Source organism: Hemitrygon akajei, chromosome 7, assembly GCF_048418815.1.
Source record: "Hemitrygon akajei chromosome 7, sHemAka1.3, whole genome shotgun sequence".
Lineage (NCBI taxonomy): Eukaryota > Metazoa > Chordata > Chondrichthyes > Myliobatiformes > Dasyatidae > Hemitrygon > Hemitrygon akajei.
Genome location: NC_133130.1, coordinates 27,817,494 through 27,833,046, shown reverse-complemented (window position 1 = coordinate 27,833,046; position 15,553 = coordinate 27,817,494). Strand labels below are relative to the sequence as shown.

The 15,553-nt window shown below is 41.9% G+C and overlaps 1 protein-coding gene across 1 annotated transcript in view; it reads left to right on the top strand.

The window, feature by feature from the left end:
• Positions 1-15,553, top strand: part of prkd3 (protein kinase D3) — a 363,813-nt gene that overhangs the window by 159,176 nt on the left and 189,084 nt on the right. Inside the window, exon 4 of the mRNA XM_073050552.1 lies at positions 6,742-6,880. Coding sequence (XP_072906653.1) covers positions 6,742-6,880 — 139 coding nt within the window. The remainder of the gene's footprint in view (positions 1-6,741; positions 6,881-15,553) is intronic.

The following is a 15,553-nucleotide window of genomic DNA, read 5'->3' as shown; positions in this document are numbered from 1 at the left end:
GAGGATGGAGTTTCTATCCCACTGTGATAGGCCTATTGAACAGTTCCATAGTATGACAAGATGGACTCTTGACATCCATCTGTCTTGCTGTGACTTTGCACTTTATATTCTACCTAAAATGTACTTTCTCTGTAACTGTAACACTTTACACTTTATTGTTTTACCTTGTTTTGCGATGATGCACTGTTGTAATGAACTATATGTATGTCATGTAAGATATGTTTTTCACTGTACCTGGGCACATAAGATATCGGAGCAGAAGTAGGCCACTTTGCTATCGAGCTTTCTCCGCCATATCATACCTGTAAGTATTCTTGAAAGATTACTAAAGCACCCAGCACCATTTCCTCAGCCACTCACTGATCTGAACTATCAGCCTATTCCTGCCCTGGCTAACGCACAGTACTGGGAATAATCTAGAGATTATTATCTTTGAGGTCCTGTTCTTCAACCTCTTCTCTAACTCCCTACACTCAGTGCACAGGACCTCTTTCCCCTTTTCTGCCTAGCATCACATGTCCAATGTATATACGTCACAATTATGAAGCTACCTGCCAGTTCCAGCATCTCTCTCCATCACACTCCTGACGTGCTTTGTAGATGGCAGCAAATCCTTCGGATATTGAAAGATGAATAACTTGCTGCAGGCTATCCAGATGCTGGCATCCTTTTGTCACCACAGTGTTTCTGATTGGTGCAATTCGTTTTAGGAATTTAACTTTAGGAGATCTAGGCCTCATATGGAGCCAGTGATCATTAATGGAGAATGTGTGGAGCAGGTTAAGACCTACAAGTATCTGGGAGTACAGTTAGACGAGAAGCTAGACTGGACTGCCAACACAGATGCCTTGTGCAGGAAGGCACAGAGTCGACTGTACTTCCTAAGAAGGTTGGCGTCATTCAATGTCTGTAGTGAGATGCTGAAGATGTTCTATAGGTCAGTTGTGGAGAGCGCCCTCTTCTTTGTGGTGGCGTGTTGGGGAGGAAGCATTAAGAAGAGGGACGCCTCACGTCTTAATAAGCTGGTAAGGAAGGCGGGCTCTGTCGTGGGCAAAGTACTGGAGAGTTTAACATTGGTAGCTGAGTGAAGGGCGCTGAGTAGGCTACGGTCAATTATGGATAACTCTGAACATCCTCTACATAGCACCATCCAGAGACAGAGAAGCAGTTTCAGCGACAGGTTACTATCGATACAATGCTCCTCAGACAGGATGAAGAGGTCAATACTCCCCAATGCCATTAGGCTTTACAATTCTACCGCCAGGACTTAAGAACTTTTTAAAAGCTATTATTAATGCTTTTTGAGATAGTGATGTAGATGCATTTCATATTTTTTACTGAGTTAAGTATTGTATGTAATTAGTTTTGCTACAACAAGTGTATGGGACATTGGAAAAAAGTTGAATTTCCCCATGGGGATGAATAAAATATCTATCTATCTATCTATCTATAGTTATTTCTGACCTCAGATGTTAACAATGTGAGGACTTGGCAATTTAATTCAATGTCAAGGGTAGGTTGTTAGATTCTTCCATTGGAGATGATCATGGCGTTGCTCTTCTCAGCTCATGTCTAAATGCTTTAATGTGTGTCAGCATGAAGTGGTCCATTTGATGAGTTGTGAAAAGAATGGAACCTTGTGCAATAATCCAAGACGGAAGAAAGGTCAGTGATGCTTTTGAGCTGAGATGATTAACCTCCAACAATGAGAGTCATCTTCCTTTGTGCAAAATAGGATTATTGTCACTGGAGCTTTCTTGATGTCTGCTCACTTACATTTTACCGGAGCTGCTTGCTGTCCCACTTGATCAAATACTTGATGGTAAGGGCAATCATTATCACCTTGCCTCAGATTCAGATTTTGGATCCATGTTTGGTCTGTGGCTGTGATGAGCTCCAGAGGTCAGTGGGCTTAGTGAAATCCAAAACTGGCCATTGGTGAGCGAGGTACACCAGTACTGATGATGGCTTCCATTATTTTGCTGACTGGAGTGGACTAATTTGGTTGTACTTGTACGATCTGTTCACAAAACGCAGGACTTACCAGGTTACAATTGGTACGTCCATCAATCAGTCGCTTCTTGATAGCCAATAAATTGGCTGGGGCATGGCTTTTGTGATGGTGGGAATTTCAGGAGGAAGCCAAGAAAGAGAATTTGCCAGTGACTTAGCTCTTTCATTCCTCAAGTAATCTCTTGTGATGGAACTTGAAGTAGATTGGACAACCGTGGCTTACCCACTGTTATTGTCTCAGTGCTGGGCTGGGCTGTTCCCAGGAGAGGATGGTGACATCTGCTGTATCTGCCATGAGGTACGGAGATGGCATCTGTTGGGACCTTACTAGTGCTTTGTGGAGGCTGTAATGTGCTGTCTGTACTTTCATAGCATACAGCAGGTGTAACTGTTAACTGTGTTGATTTTGATTTGCATGCCACCATTGTATGTCAATATAAATCAGTGTTGTCCTTTTTCCATTGTTGCTGGACTTTGTGGTGTAGCTTAAACAACACACACAAAATGCTGGAGGAACTCAGCAGGTCAGTCAGCATCTATGGAAAGGAATGAACTCGGTGTTTTGGGCTGAGAACCTTCAGGACTGGAAAGGAAAGGGAAAGAAGCCTGAAAACGTTGGTGGGGGTGGGGAGGAATACAAGCTACAAGGTGATGGGTAAAGCCAGGTGAGTGGGTGGGGGGGGATGAAGTGAGAAGCTGGGAGATGATAGGTGGAAAGGGTGAAGGGCTGAAGAAGGAGGATTCTGATAGGAGAGGAGAATGGACCATGGGAGAAAGAGAACATGGAGAGGACTTGGGGGAGGTAATCGGCAGGTGAGAAGAGGTAAGAGGAAAGCCAGAGTGGGGTATGGAAGAGGGAGGGGGAGAAATTACTGTAAGTTGGAGAAATCGATTTTTGTCACTTCAGGTTGGAGGCTACCCAGGTGGAATATGAGATGTCGCTCCTTCACCCTGAGAGTGGCCTTATGGCAGTAGAGGAGGCCATGGACTGATATGTTAGAATGGGAATTGGGATTGGAATTTAAATGGCCACAGGGAAATCCTGGTTGTTGCAGTGATAGTTTAAACTGTTTACCACTAAAATCCTTACGCCCTTCTGTCATTTTCATTGACTGTTTCACTTTATTTTGTATTGTAGTATGTCTTCTGCTTTCTAATTTGCTTATCTATGCTTGACACTTCAACCTCCGTTCAGTCCCCAAATTTACAAATAGCACCATTCAATTGGTCTTTCTCTCAACTTAACATCATTACGTGCCGTGTCATATTGATGTGGGCGATCATGGTCTGTCCATGACCATGATTGTTGCCAACTTTTTCTACAGAAGTGGTTTGCCATTGCCTTCACCTTTACAGTTCACCACCTGCTCCCATGGTTCCATGTGACCCTGATTTGGGAGCGAAGCAGGTTGCCCAGGAAGGGTGACCTGCAGGCCAGCAGAGGGAAGGAGCACCTTGTACCTCCTTGGCAGAGACGTATCTCCACCCCACCATCCATTCTCTCCACTACACCTCCCGATTTGGAATCAGTTGCAGATTAGTTGCTCCCTTGCGCTCTCAATCAATCTTTTACCACAAATCTGGGGAAAAAATGATTGCTGCATTATCCTATATCACTTCTTTTCCATAAACAAGCCATTTTTCTGTTAAAGTAACGTTTGCAATCTGGTAAAAATTATCCATGTTTTCTCCCTGTCTGCAAACGAGAAAATCTGCCGATGCTGGAAATCAGAGCAATACACACAAAATGCTGGAGGAACTCAGGCCAAGCAGCATTTATGGGAACGAGTACAGTCAATGTTTCAGGCCGAAATCCTTCGCCAGGACTGGAGAGAAAAAGCTGACGAGTAGGTTTAAAAGGCGAGGGGAGAGAGAAACACCCTTTTCCCTGTCCTGCTTGATGCTTTCTGCGTTGTGAAGTCATCTGCAAACTATTTTTATGAAACCTAGTGACACAAGAAGTTGTTTCCTGGCAGTAACGTACAACCTTTCGGTAACTTCATTAAAGCAGTGTCAAACATTGTAAATGCTGAGTTTAATGTTTTTGGAGTCTTCATGCCCAATCTGCCTTGCATGTTATTGGGTGTTTTCTGAATAAGTCTTGGGGCTTAACTGGGAATGTTCTCAGAAGTTGATGAAATAGCGGTATAAATGTGGTTTTGGATTTATTTGCGTTGTTTCTACATTTATGATGTCTTATAAATCACACTACCTTTTGGGGAATAATATACTTTCTAACAAAAGTTTTCTTCCTTGTTGCTGTACATTTGTACCCTGCATTGCCAGGACTTGACTATGGCATCTGGGATTTGCTTTGGTTTAGTAGGTGTTACAGTTTTGAAATGAAGGAATTTCTTTGTTGCTTATTCAGTTCCATGTGATGTTTCACACGAAGCCAAGGAAAAACAAGCTGTGGAGCACATGGAAACTATATTGGTTTATAAGGTGCTACGTGAAAGCAATCAATTTAGAGCTTGGACGTGGTACAGCAAGTGTTGCTGCGGTGCTCAAGGAGTTAAGGTGTTTAACTTATTCCACACACAATTTAAACATCAGGGCTGAAAGAAGTAGCAAGTTTATAGCTTGCCACGTAAAGGCGCTTGTCAGGAGCTGGAACTGAATGCTCTGTGCAGTTGCCATTAGTTTAATGTTCCAAAAATCTTCCCCCAGCAACAGCCTTTCAGCAGATGCAGAATTAATTCGATGCAGTGGTAAATCTAATTTGAATGTGAAACCTAAAAGAAAATATTATGGTTGGTGGCGGTAATTATTTAATGATGGTCATTGTGACTGTCTTTGTCAGATATAGAAGCTCCATGTGAGGCCGCTGTTGGAAGGTCTCCCTTAATTGAGAAATTGGAAAATGTTGAAACTCATATCAGGTAAATAGAAATAGGGGTGTATGGAGAAGTGCAAAGCTGTTCAGAGCCTCGGTAAAGATAAATGTGTTTAACAATTAATATTCTACTCTATGCAGGTAGAAGAATGACCAAGAAAGGTGTTACCAAGGTTTCCGTATTGGTTTCTTGGCATTCTTCATTGACGTACAATATTTTGGCAGCATTCCTATAGGCAGAGTATCAGCTTCCAATTGCAATGTGATATTGTACATTTCCTTCCCAGCACCAGTCTGTTCATTCAGTGCAAGCTTTTTCCAATTTAGCAGCAGCATTTGGATTTGTCGCAAGCTCCATGTTCAAGCACCCTGTTCCAGCTCTTTTCTTTCCTCAGTTGTTTGTTGCTGTTGAAGCTTGCGGGAGGGTTGCATTGACATAATGTCCTGTTTTGGTCTCAGTTCAGTACTCTATCCAACGCTCTGTACTCCATACCCCAGGTAGTGAGACCTCTGAAGATCCAGTTCACATTATTTATGACAGCACCAGTAGTATTAAAGGTTGTATGTTTAACTGTTTGTCATATGTACACTTTATCTCAATTTGTACATCTACAATATTTTATTCGTTATATTATTGAATGTGCTGTAAGTGATACATATACTGTTTTGCACCTTGGTCTGGAGGAACGGTGTTTTGTTTAGCTGTGTGTGGTTCAATGATGATAAACTTGAACTTTGACACATTTCTATCTCTATCATTGTCCATGTTGACTTTCAGCAGCCCACGGTCATCTCTAACCTGTGCTTCCCTGTATTCATTTGCGCTCAACACCTTTAGCTGCGTCTCCCATAACTACTTGAACTCTTCACAAACCAGTTGTACCTTCTCCACCTCCTGTTGACTCCATCCCCATGACCTTGAGTTTGAAATGTTTGTGTCAAAGTGGCCCTCATTCCAGCCTTGCTCTGCAAACCACTGCAGAAACTCCAATATCTGATCCTGATACCAACTCACTGATCCAATTCTGGATTCCCTGCTTCACCACCACCTCACTTAAGAAAAGAGCACTTGGTCGTCTTTTCTGTGTGGTGGAAATCTCTCTGCTGCCTTCCAGCAGCAGAAGTTGGTTTAAATTCTTGCCAGTACTTGCTGGGACCAGATCCTCTCATTATGATTTTGCCCAACTCTTGATGGCTCAGAATATTCACCGAAAGGGAGAAATTGTTAAATATGTTCAAGAACACGATCCAGAATTTTAGGAGTTGGGTTGACAAGAACTGAGGCTAAGGTAGGATTTGCCAGGGCAGAGCAGTTTTTAAAAAAATTTGTCTTGTGCTCTGTTATTCTATAGGTACATTTTATAAAAATGTGTGTTTAGCATGTGAAAATGCAGAAATAATGCATTCATGAGCTCAATATATTCAAATTTAACTGAGAGTGAGGCATCATTGCTTTTCCTAATTCTATGCCATTAATAAAGTAAAATATCCAGTCATTTTCTTTTTAATAACATTGCTGGTGGTAAAGAGGGCTATTTGTTTATTTTTCATTTGGCGCAAAATTAAGGATCTTTTGCACTTTTTTTGGATCACTTAGAACTGGAAAATGCATAAGTACATTGGAAAGATTTAATGGAAAGCCTAGTGTTTACCTTGTATTATGATAGTAATCGATATCCGTGTAAGTGTAATGATAACGACAAGTAATTTTTTTTGTTCAAAGTAACAAATTTTCTAAAGTTGATTGGGACAGTAAAAATGAGGTTATTCGTCATGTTTGGATTCTTTTGAAGAAAATACTACATTTTAAGTGTTGAGTTGTAGTGAAGATCAGTTGTTAAATTTCTAGAATTTGGCATTTGTAATTTTTATTTAATATGTTTTTATTTTAGTTCCCAGAATGTGGCTTTTTTGGAATGTATGACAAGATCTTACTCTTCCGCCACGACCTCAATTCTGAGAACATCTTACAGAGGCTGATATCGGCAGAAGAAATTCATGAAGGGGACTTGATTGAGGTTGTTCTTTCTGGTAGGTGGTCTCATTAGCTTACTATTTGCTCATTAGTTATGGACCTAAAGATGCAGAGTTACCTTTTTCTTGTATATAATATTTGAAAACCTGATGACTGTTGTGCATGTTAACATTACCCTTCTCTCAAGGTATTCTCTCCTTCGACCTCAGCACAGAGGGAACTCTTCTCGTATTTGGAATGTTATTTGAAAAGTTTACTTTTTCATAGTCTTCATTATAGATATTGTTGTAGTCAGATATACTCCTCACCTGGAGGGCAGTCGAGCATTTGCAATCTTATGTAAAGTTTCAAAGCAGGCTATGAATAAGTGTTGCACATTTTCATTATAAAAGTAGTTACTTTTCTGAAAAAGGATCTCACACTTTCCCGGTGTATATGGTGAATAAACTTGTCTCTGGCTTCCAGCCAGGTACAGGTATCGATTTTAACTGTTTCAATGACAGACTCTGCCATCTTCATCAGGGATGATGCTTGGGCATGTCTAGTCTGGTGGTATTTAGAACCCTGCTGTCCATCCCTCCTGATTGGATAGCCCTCATCCAATCAGGTTTCTGCAGTCCCACCTTGTTTACAATCCAACTCCAGTTCTTACTTGGAGTAAGACCTTTGTTTTTGTTAAAATTCCTTTCCTCTAGTTTTATTTCAAAGGCTTTCTTCACCAGGCAGTTGCCAAAGCCATTGGCATGGCACTGTAGTTCTTACAAAATGGCTACAAGTTGAAGGAAATCAGTTGGGTCCTTAAAAGGCTCAACAGAAAACCCTGGAAACCTAACAAAGAGGAGGAACCTGTCGCTACCCGCCCGTCTTCCCTGCATTTCCATGGTTTCTGGAACGATCACCAGGATCTTGAAGAAATACTGGATTAAAACCATCCACAAACCATTAAGGAAGCTTAGATCACAGCTTACGTGAGTCAAAGATGACCTGGGACTCACCACAGCTAGCTTTTACAGGATTTCCTGTGAATGTGGAGCGGTGTATATCGGCCAGATGGGACACATGGTGGAAACCTGCAGCTAGGAGCACAGGAGGTGTATCCATTTGGGTTACCCAGGGAAATTGGCAGTAACAGAATATTGCATTCGCAATGGCCATAGGATTGACTTCAGCACAAAAGTACTAGGCCCTACCAATGGCTTTTGGGACCGCCTGGTGAAGGGAGCCATTGAAATAAAACTTGAGGAAAAGAGTTTTAGCAAAGATGAAGATCTTGTTTGAAGTAAGATCTGGAATTCGATTGGTGGGCAGCAGAAACCTGATCGGATGAGGACTATTCAATCAGGAGGGACATCCAATGCCGGACTAGACATTGCCAGGCATCATCCCTGATGAAGATGGCAGAATTGGTCATCAAAATGTTGGTTAAGATCGATACCCTTTCCTAGCTGGAAGCCCAAGAAGAGTTTATTCACACTTCTGTAAAAGTTCCTTACTGTAATGCAAATTGTTAAGCTTAACATGGGTGCCTCAATAATAGCTGTATAAAAATGAGGTTTAACATGTAATTTCCAGTCCTAAATTGGAGCGAGGAATAGTGTGGATTTATTACAGCAATTTGTATTTCAGCCTGCAAGGTATCTTAAACAAAAGATCATAAGAAAATAGGGCCAAGAATAGGTAGCCTGTTTTCCCAAGTCTGCCTCACTATTAAATATGATCATAGCTGATCTGCCAGAGACATAGTGTCTTATGTGCAGCTCCCCACAGCCCTCAGTTCCCTGATCCAACAACATGACACCTACTTCTGCAGTGAAAGCTTGCATTGATCTGTGCTTCACAACCCACTGGCACACAGGTAGAGAATTCTAATGATTTGACTTTCTCTATGAAAACTCCCTATGCATCTCTGTTTGATATGACTGTCCACTTATAATTATTTACCCATAGTAGTGAACCCTCACCCCCACTGGTGGAAACATTTTAAATAGCCAATTTGTTGTGCCCCACGAGGGTCTAACATGAAAAAAGATTGCCTCTGGTCTTCTAAACTTCGAAGAATGCATATCTGCTGCATTTAGCTATTTGTGATGGGAGAGCCTTTTCATGCCAATAATTAGCTAAGTGATTGTTTCCAGTGCTCATACCTACTTCCTTAAAAGAGTGGATCAAAACTTAAGCCACTGCTTCCAGGTGTGACCTCACCAATGCCTTGTGCAAGTACCAACAATTCCTGACTACTTGTAAACTCAGTCACCTTAAAGTAAAAAATCAATATGCCTTTGCTTTCTGAGCCAGCTGCAGCAGTCACTAACATTTTGTGATCTGTGCACTGGAGCATCTAAATTTCTCTATTCCATTTATTTGCGTTCTTTTTCCGTTTGGACAGCAATCTGCCTTTTAATTTCCCCTTAAAGCACATGACCTCGCTCCTTGCCACATTAAGCTCCATTTTCAATTTTTTTTTTACCCATTCACTCAACTAATCTGTACTTTTGTAGAGTCCAATTATTTTCACCATAACACATCCTCCCATTTGGCTTGGAGAAAGTTACATTCTTCTCCCTCCTTCTAAAAAAGTGAATAATTGAAAGCCAAGGACTAATCCCTGGGGCACTCCAGTACTTGCATCCTTTCAGCCACAGAAAGGCCCATTTATTCTGACTCCCAGAATACAGAGATCAGTTTTCAGTCCATGCTCGCACATTGCCCATACAACAACATGGAACACGACAGACCTTCCAGCCAATGATGGGAAACTACTCTAAAATCAACCTAACCCTTCTCTCCAAAATAGCTCTCCATTTTTCAGAATTGGGTTTAATATCACTGGCATATGTTGTGAAATTTGTTCTGCTGCAGCGATACATAATAAAAACTAAAAAGAGTCTCCCTCAGATTTCCCTAATGTATCACTTCCACCACTTCTGGCATGGCTTTCCTTGCACCCACCATTCTGTGTTGTTTAAAAAAAAATACAACTTGCTTCTGACACCTCCCTAGACTTTCCTCCACTCACCTGGAATTTATGCCCTCTCATGTTTGTCATTACCGCCCTGGGGGAAAAGATTTGTGCTGTCTTTTTGGTCTATGTTCTTCTCAGCTTGTCCACCTCTTATCCATTCCAAAGAGAAAAGCTGCGGCTTGCTCAACCCATCCACGTAAGATATGCTCCGTAATCCAACATGAGCCCTTGTACTTCTGGGTGAAATTTCTGCAGAGATGTCCCTTTTGAGAAAGCATGTGTAACCGGGTGACCATCTAATGCTATTCATTATTGTTAAAAAGTGTACAGAGGCATTCATCCGGGTAATGCTAGAATAGTTGTCTGTGCCTTTAAGTGGAGATGGTGACATCATTACGCACGCGCGGGATACTGCGGAGTCCATTTTGTTTTCTGCTGCCGAAGCTGGTGGGTCGTTGGAATCAAGCTTCCCCACCGGAGGTGCTGGGCTTGGTGAGGAAAGATGTTCACAGGGTAAAGAACTCGACGCCGGATAGCGTGGCTTGCAAAGTTCCTCACCAGCCAAGTTCAATTGCCACTACCGTATTAGTACTGTATTGGTTGTGTGCGGTTTTCTTTATGTATTTTTATACTGCATACGCAATTAGTGGATGCACAAGCATGTGGATCGAAGGTTAAGCGGAGATTGTAACGGCAGCACCTGACTGTAAAGTCATCTGTTTTGTTTTAAGATCCTCTTCTGGAACTTAAACATTTAAAACAGATAAAGGAATTAAAACCCAAAAAAGTAGTTGTTGTCCTGTGTGTGTACTTTCCCCCGGGCCACAACACATGTTTAATTTGTCTTGTAGACCCTAACTTACCTTTAACAATATGCATTAATTATCAATCAGTAATGGCATCTACTGAAGCTGTGATCTTCAAATGACTTAAAATACCCAGAACTTCCGCACAGTTCCAGTTATTAGTTGTGTACTGATGGAAGGCACATCAAACAAGTGTGTTCTTCATTGAGGCTTAATTGGAGTGCTGAGGATTACTGATGAAGCAAGTTAATCTGCTAGTGAGCAGATGGTGGTGTGTTTTATGAATTAATGTTGAACAGTGTATTTAAGGGTAGTGTTTATTCCCAAGGATAATATCAGAAGATAGCAACTTTTCCCTGAAGTGTTAGTGCAGGTTAAGTACCCCTTATCCAAAATTCCAAAATCTGAAATCCTTCAAGATCCAATTTTTTGGATTGCTGATATGATGTCACAGATGGAAAATTCTACAAGAAGCTGTGTTGTTTTACTTACCCTGCACACATTATATTATATTAATGGTATGTAATAATTTTTACTGTTCAGTACATGTGCAATAAACAAGTGTAAGAGGAAACTGCTTTCTGGTAGCACATAAATTCAGAGTTGGAAATGATGGTGATCCCAAGCTATCTCATTATTTATTCCAAAATCCAAAAGACTTCCAGCCCCAGATATTTTGGATAAGGGGTAAATCAACCTGTAGTTTAACTATCTGCAATATTGGAAAATTCCCTGAATGTTGATGAAACAGGCGTCTTTGTCTCATGAGAGACATGATTTTTCATCAACAGTGTTGAATCACTGTTTTGCGTGCAACTGCTAAATGCCCGCACCATGGTTGTGTGAAACAGGCTGAAAATATAATTTGTTGATTGATTGATTTATTCACTCACTCACTTATTTTCTGTATACCAGTTCTTGAATTTTCTTCCAAATCTTAAAATGTTTGTGTAATAATTTGTGAGTTCTGTAAGGGCAAATTTCTGTAACATGGAGCTCACCTGTGAACTCCTTGGGATATACCTACCATTGCTTTCTTGCAACCTGTCTTTGTCTTCCTGATTTCATTTTGTAAGCACCTCCCAGCATTCTTTATTCATCTGTTTCCACTCTGGAGTTAGTGGGAATATATTCTTTACATCAAATGTCTCTGTGCTTATTCGATTTTGATTGGTAAATGTAGCTTTTCGGTGTCAGGCCACTCTTTTGCACTTGTCTCTCGTGCTTTCAAATTCTAATGTTACAGAACAGGCATGATGAAAGATCAGAATTTCATGAATTCCGCATCTGGGGTACTGTTTTCCTGTTGGTGTGCACTGACCACTGTTGTACTTCAGTGAGTTCAATCGGCAGTTGACCACGGGATAATTGTCAACAAATTGCTTTTTAGCTGTTGGTCATTACAGCTGCCCACATGTCTGCAAAGCTTCCTTATTTTTAATCACCTACAGAACATTGAATATTATGGATGTCAGGCAGATAACTAAATTCAGCAAAAACACATTCTAACTTGTACTAAAATTTTGCCTGTATTGTTTCCAGTCGACTGCCCTGTCTGATGTGCACTGGAAAATTAATGATAATGATTTGTGTAATCATAATATTGGCTTTAACATAAAATTTATTTTGTGTTAGATATAGAGGGGATATGCAATCTAATAAAATGTCATTAAAATGACGGATGAGACATTAGTTACGTAGTTCAGTACTTACTGATATCAGTTCTGTTGCATGCACAGAGCCCATGCTTGGCCAGATAGTGGTTAAGTTAGGATTTACTGTTCATAAATTGTGTAATTGAACATAATTTTGACTGGAATATGGCTCACAGATGTACTGTGGAAAGTAGATGATATTCACTGTTAGGAAATAAAGGATTGCATTTGGAATGTCATACTTTCCAAATTTTGTCCTCAAAGGAGCAGGGAATTATGTTGTATGGATAGAATCAGATATGGGTTACATTTTGTTGAGTTAACAAAAAAAAATATTAGGCTCTGCAAGTCCAACTGCTCAGACATAATTGTGATAATAACTGATTAGCACTTTGACTCACAAAAGTTTGCAAATCAATGTTACTAGCAGGCACATCGAGAGTTAAAGGAGTGGAAAGAGTCCCTGTGCTGAAAATCATGGCTGGTCTTTAAAACAGCTCCATTGTGAGTGATTTCTCTTTTGTAGTAATGTGCTTGTCTGGTCAAACTGTGGGCCTTTATGTCCTTTTCTCAGTAATTGGGCTGAGCACAAAATTTACTGCTGTAGAAGACTTGGTACTTCCAGGAATTCAACATTTGTTTTAACCCTGATCCCCTCCAGAAAAGCGCGCGCGCTCTCTCTCTCTCCTCTCTCATCTCTCTCTCTCTCTCCCTCTCCCTCTCCCCTCCTCCTCTCCCTCTCCCTCTCCCTCTCCCTCTCCCTCTCCCTCTCCCTCTCCTCCTCCCTCCCTCTCCCTCTCCCTCTCCCTCTCCTCTCCCTCCCTCCTCTCCCTCTCCCTCTCCCTCTCCTCCTCCCTCTCCCTCTCCCTCTCCCTCTCTCTCTCTCTCTCTTCTCCCTCTCTCTCTCTCCTCTCTCTCTCTCCCTCTCTCTCTCTCCCTCTCCTCTCTCTCCCTCTCTCTCTCTCCCTCTCTCTCTCTCCCTCTCTCTCTCTCCCTCTCTCTCTCTCCCTCTCTCTCTCTCCCTCTCTCTCTCTCCCTCTCTCCCTCTCTCTCCCTCTCTCTCCCTCTCTCTCCCTCTCTCTCTCCTCTCCTCTCTCCCTCTCTCTCCCTCTCTCTCCCTCTCTCTCCCTCTCTCTTCCCTCTCTCTCCCTCTCTCTCCCTCTCTCCCTCTCTCCCTCTCTCCCTCTCTCCCTCTCCTCCCTCCCCCCTCCCCCTCTCTCCCCCTCCCCCTCCCCCTCTCTCCCCCCTCTCTCTCTCTCTCTCTCTCTCACTGTTGCTAATGCCTGTTCCTTTATTTTAGATACCAGTTTGAGAGCAATGCTTATATCGTTGGTGAACAAAAAGATTTGTATATCTTTTTGATTTACATTGTTAAATCTATCAGAAATGATTCAGATGTAATGAAGAAAATGTGAGAAATTTAGTACATCATAAATGAGTGAATATATTTTCAAGTGGTGTTAGAAGTGACTTGGATCCACTTCAATTTGCCTACTAGAGCAATGGGTCCACAGCAGATGCCATCTCACTGGCTCTTTGCTCAACCCTGAAACATCTGGACAGCAAAGATGCATACATCTGGATGATTTTAATGGACTGCAGCTCGGCATTCAATACAATCATCCCCTCAAAACTAATCAATAAGCTACAAGGCCTTGGCTTCAATACTTCCTGTGGAATTGGATCCTGAATATCCTCACTTGTTTACCCCAGTAAGATTAGACTGGCAACAACATCTCTTCCAGGGTCTCCATCAGCACTGCTGCACCGCTACTCACTTTACACTTATGACTGTTTAGCTAAGCGCAGCTCCAGTGCCGTATTCAAGTTTGCTGACCACACCACTGTTCAAGGCTAAATCAAGATTGGTGAGAATCAGCATACAGGAGGGTGACTGAAAATCTGGCTGAGTGGTGTCATAACAACCTTGTAACTCAGTGTCAGCAAGACCAAGGAGCTGATTATTGACCTCAGGAGGAGGAAACCAGAGGTCCATGAAGCCAGCCCTCATCTGGCATGTGTTGAGAGGGTCAGCAACTTTAAATTCCTCCTTTCAGAGGACCTGTCCTGAGCCCTACGTGCAAGTGCAATTATGAAGAAAGCACAGCAGCACCTCCACTTCCTTGGAGCTTGCAATGATCATACTGGTGCCCAAGAGCAGGTAACCTGTCTCAATGACTATTGCCCAGTGGCATGCATCCACAGTGATGAAGTATTCTGAGAGGCTGGTGTTGAAGCATATCAGCTCCTGTCTGAATAAATAACCATATAACATATAACCATATAACAATCACAGCACGGAAACAGGCCATTCCGGCCCTCCTAGTCCGTGCCGAACTCTTAATCTCACCTAGTCCACCTACCCGCACTCAGCCCATAACCCTCCACTCCTTTCCTGTCCATATTCCTATCCAATTTTACCTTAAATGACACAACTGAAACTGGCCTCTACTACTTCTACAGGAAGCTCATTCCACACAGCTATCACTCTCTGAGTAAAGAAATACCCCCTCGTGTTTCCCTTAAACTTTTGCCCCCTAACTCTCAAATCATGTCCTCTCGTTTGAATCTCCCCTACTCTCAATGGAAACAGCCTATTCACGTCAACTCTATCTATCCCTCTCAACATTTTAAATACCTCGATCAAATCCCCCCTCAACCTTCTACGCTCCAATGAATAGAGACCTAACTTGTTCAACCTTTCTCTGTAACTTAAGTGCTGAAACCCAGGTAACATCCTAGTAAATCATCTCTGCACTCTCTCTAATTTATTGATATCTTTCCTATAATTCGGTGACCAGAACTGTACACAATATTCCAAATTTGGCCTTACCAATGCCTTGTACAATTTTAACATTACATCCCAACTTCTGTACTCAATGCTCTGATTTATAAAGGCCAGCGTTCCAAAAGCCTTCTTCACCACCCTATCTACATGAGACTCCACCTTCAGGGAACTATGCACTGTTATTCCTAGATCTCTCTGTTCCACTGCATTCCTCAATGCCCTACCATTTACCCTGTATGTTCTATTTGGATTATTCCTGCCAAATGTAGAACCTCACACTTCTCAGCATTAAACTCCATCTGCCAACGTTCAGCCCATTCTTCTAACCGGCATAAATCTCCCTGCAAGCTTTGAAAACCCACCTCATTATCCACAACACCTCCTACCTTAGTATCATCAGCATACTTACTAATCCAATTTACCACCCCATCATCCAGATCATTTATGTATATTACAAACAACATTGGGGCCCAAAACAGATCCCTGAGGCACCCCGCTAGTCACCGGCCTCCATCCCG